Consider the following 3,805-nt stretch of genomic DNA (forward strand, 5'->3'; position numbering starts at 1 on the left):
TTGCAAATAGTGCCCAATTTTGGAATTCACAAAAATGTCCAAATTTGAAATAATTCAAATGGTGAACCTTTTTGAAATGTGAGTGTTGGGATTAGTTGTAAATGACCAGAGGTGAATTGAGGTGGTGGTGGAAAAATTAGATTTCAAAATTTGGCCAAAATGGCTAAGTGAAGATTGTTGAACTTGTTAAAAAGTTAAGACTTTGGATGAGCATAGCTAGTGATCAAAGATGAATTTGGCAGGGTGGTCTTCATCAAAGTTGTTCACCTTGATGTTGACTTTGAAATGGTGCAAAGAGTTAGCAAGCATTGGTTTGGGAAAATTGAATTGCAGGGGCTCAAAGTGGTGATCAGACTAAAATTGGCAGATTTTGCCATCATCACATGTGAGTGGGAAATGTGTGTGAAATTCATTTGAGTTGTGCAACCTTGGTTCCAAAAGTTGTAATAAGTGTTTAATAACATTATTCAACTAATGGTGAAGACCAAATAGGTCTAGGGTCAAAATTTATAAAAATGCCATAGGGCATATGTGAGGGTTTTTAGGGTTTTTTCAAATATTGGAATTTCTTCCTCTTTGATTTATTTGGTTGGTGAGCTTAATATGATCACTCTAGGGTTTTAGAGCACATCAAATACAAGTAATAGCAATCATCATGGCATATCACTCAAATGCACAAGTCCTATGCATGGTACTATATGCAACAGAAAAGTTTTTGTTGGTTTGAAATTTTGGCTTTCTGGAATTCTCTAACTTTCTTTTCATTGAAATTTGGGGTGTTACAATGTTGCTGTTGGGTTACTGTCTACTCCTATGATCATGACAAGCAGCATCAACGACACCCGTTAAGGTAGACACTGTGGGTAGCAGGGATTGCATGGCGTCATAGTTGGCTATAAGAATGAAGAAGCGCAAAAAGATCCAATATCCAATGCTGATTTGCTCTAGCTTTAGATTTCTACTGAATTATGTTATTGCTTTACAGGCTACCGAAATATAACAACATTAAAGAGTGGTAATGGTTACTTACAGGAAAATATAGTCTATTGAATATCAATTTGCTCAGAAGGTACTCCATGGGTATGGAGAATCTCTAAAACATGGCAAACCCTTGCATCTTCCTTCGTGACACATATGATTTTGACTATCTTCAGATGCTTCGATAGTAATGACTGTTCCCTCAAGTTATAGCTTTTATCTGTTTTGTTCAGATGTTTCTGTGAAGAAAAAAAAAAAGTATGAAGCCAACAGAAGATACATGGCAACTTCAAAGGAAAAAAAGTTCATACTTGAAGAATATATACCTTGTGAGTTCCAAAATCAAGCTGTAGCGTAAGGCTCTCTAGAATTGGTGAGTGCTGAAGAAAGTAAACCAGGCCAGCAAAGTCATCAGCCACACACCATTCACTGAGCAACAATGTTTTTAGCTTGCTAAACATAGGGCCCCATTTCAAATTATTTCTGAAAATAGACTGGACAAAGTGAAGAGGATTAAAGAGCAATGGTCTTTATAATAAACAAGAGTACATGATTTAGAAGTTCTCTGCAGGTTTACATTCTTCATAAGTATATAATGTTTTCTCAGAAACAACTGTATGTTAGAGGGTTAAAGATCAAAAGGTTTTAACTTTTCCCGGTAATCAAGTTTAAGCAGATACAAAAAAAAAATGCATCCAATGCTGGACTCAGCAAGTATCTAATCTAATGGCTCACAGTTTAATCTCTGTCATACACATTTAAATAGCATAAATGATTAAAAGTATCAAGTAAAGGAATGCATAATGTACAATCATTCTCACAATTGAACTGTAGGGGGTGCTTTCATAGAAACATTAAGATTGTTTGATATGCATGTATAGACAAATAATTGGATACAAAACATGTATGGATTTAGCTGATGGCAAGCAACAATAGGAGTTGGAAAAGGTGGAAGCATACCATAGCACGACCAGATATTGTCACCTCCAAATTTGTAGCGCCTGACAAACTTTTGAGAACCAGCGAGGAGTTGTTGTTAGCGGTTTGACCACCGCATCCCCCACATGATAGATTACCACAGTTACAACAGTCCATGCACGCTCCCCTAAGTGAGATAGATGCAGTTACTAGTGACGGCATGGTATGAAGCACAGGAGTCAAACCGCTAGCTGCAGCTAGTCGGCAGGTGATGAGATTTGGGGCAATAATGTGTATGCGGGTATCAAAGTCAAAACTGAAGCCCCGGATGTTCAGATTTTTTAATGACCGGGACGAGATATTCGCGAAGATGTGACAATTAATTATCTCCAACTCTTCTAGCGCCTCACAGCTTGAAAAATCGAGGGAGCATCCCTCGAGCTCTATGTCGCAGAGCTCTAACCTCTTCAGGTGTGGGGAGATGAGAGTCATGTTGGTTGCCCGGCAGGGAAAACGTACTCGAAGAACTCGAACCTGACACGATACAGCATACTGGATCCACGGTTCCATGCGTCGGAATGCCTCATCGGCCCGATGAAAGTCGTAGTTTGCATCGTCGTCAACATCAGAACTGAAGTCGCATACATTGAGAGGCGTTGGGCTGCGGAGGCGAATCAGCTCGTCCACAAACGTGCTTGCACCATGAGCACAGCCATAGCTCTCAGGGTCATAGACACGCAGGGCGGGCACGGACTTCCAGAGCGTGCGCCAGCGCTTGGCGAGGACGCAGGTCCTCACCGCGTCGCGCGATGGCAGCAACGACATCAAATACCTCAGCAGGTCGCCTGGGAGGGCGCCGATGCGGTCCTCGCCGCCGTCCACCGCCGTTCCCATGTTTTCTCCATCGTTAAGCCTCTCAGACATTCCGTCGAACAGGTGACCTGCGGCCGCCCAAGCTGTAGAGTTGTTTTGTTGAGTTGAAGTTAGCGATAGCAACGACATGGAGAAGATAAACAAGAAAATCACCGGAAAACCTCACCTCAGACCGGCGCAACAAGGCCTGCGTGCTCCACCTCGATGTTTTGCAGCGCAAGAAGGGAGCCCTCCCTCCGGCCGGTCTGGCTTCTCAGTTGGTGGGAGAGGGAAACAGAGAATGGGGAAGGAGTTTTATCACCACAGCCACCGTTTCACCTCCCTATGAACTGCTGTCCACCTAGCATTTAGAGAAAATTGCACATACCAGCAATTCTTGGAGCAAACGTTGCACAGACCAGTCACTTAAATTCTCTTTTGCATAGACCAGCGATTCTACGAGCAATTCATTGCAACGAGCTATGATGGTCAGATTAAACGTTTTAACAGCAAGGAGGCCCACCTTACGAGGTGACCTGACTGCCACTGTGGTTTGGAGGCCCTGTTGCGTGTCTAAAAGAAAAAGGGATCAGTCGGAGCATGGCTGCACGGGATGGATGGGAAAATATGAAGTCATACTAGCCAACTAAATGATACGTAGTACCATGATATCATTTGTCAAAATTTAAATTTTAAATTTTTAAAAAAGTTGAAAAATATGTGAATGTTCACAACAAGTATATAATCCCTAATATTTTCAGAACGAAAATCAAAACACACATTGAGAACCCAAAAAGACAAATTCATCTGAGTAGTGTCATTTCTGGTTTTGTCTTTTTAGACACTAATTATGTTGGATTTGTCATTTTTTTCCTATTTGTAGGGACACTATTTTCCCAAAAAGACACTATTTTTCCAAAAAGACAAATTAACATCTGAGTAGGGACAGGCCCGCTACCACGCCCACATGGAGGCGGCGGAGGCGGCGGCGGCGACTCCTCTCTAGCCGAGGCCCTCGAACGCCGCAGGCGGCAGGACGAGCTGTCCGATCGTCGGC

At 42.3% G+C, this 3,805-nt stretch overlaps 1 protein-coding gene across 1 annotated transcript; it reads right to left on the reverse strand.

Moving 5' to 3' along the window:
* Nucleotides 1-1,036: 1,036 nt before the first annotated feature.
* Nucleotides 1,037-3,113, reverse strand: LOC127304465 (F-box/FBD/LRR-repeat protein At5g22700-like). The gene is made up of 4 exons (XM_051335144.2): nt 2,936-3,113; nt 1,939-2,852; nt 1,305-1,472; nt 1,037-1,217 (listed from the first exon to the last, which is right to left on the reverse strand). The coding sequence occupies exons 2-4, from the start codon at nt 2,818-2,820 to the stop codon at nt 1,044-1,046; spliced, it is 1,224 nt and encodes a 407-aa protein (XP_051191104.1). The 5' UTR covers nt 2,821-2,852; nt 2,936-3,113; the 3' UTR covers nt 1,037-1,043.
* Between the last annotated feature and the right edge of the window lie 692 nt (nt 3,114-3,805).

The sequence above is a fragment of the Lolium perenne genome, chromosome 5 (assembly GCF_019359855.2).
Source record: "Lolium perenne isolate Kyuss_39 chromosome 5, Kyuss_2.0, whole genome shotgun sequence".
Lineage (NCBI taxonomy): Eukaryota > Viridiplantae > Streptophyta > Magnoliopsida > Poales > Poaceae > Lolium > Lolium perenne.

What these genes read in the sequence shown, in the direction of transcription:
- LOC127304465 (XM_051335144.2), bottom strand. Translation starts at nt 2,820, where the DNA reads ATGTCTGAGAGGCTTAACGATGGAGAAAACATGGGAACGGCGGTGGAC. An exon ending in CAATATCTGGTCGTGCTATG is followed by an intron (nt 1,473 to 1,938) that starts GTATGCTTCCAC and finishes CACTTTGTCCAG; the next exon opens with TCTATTTTCAGAAATAATTT. An exon ending in TTGATTTTGGAACTCACAAG is followed by an intron (nt 1,218 to 1,304) that starts GTATATATTCTT and finishes TTTTCTTCACAG; the next exon opens with AAACATCTGAACAAAACAGA.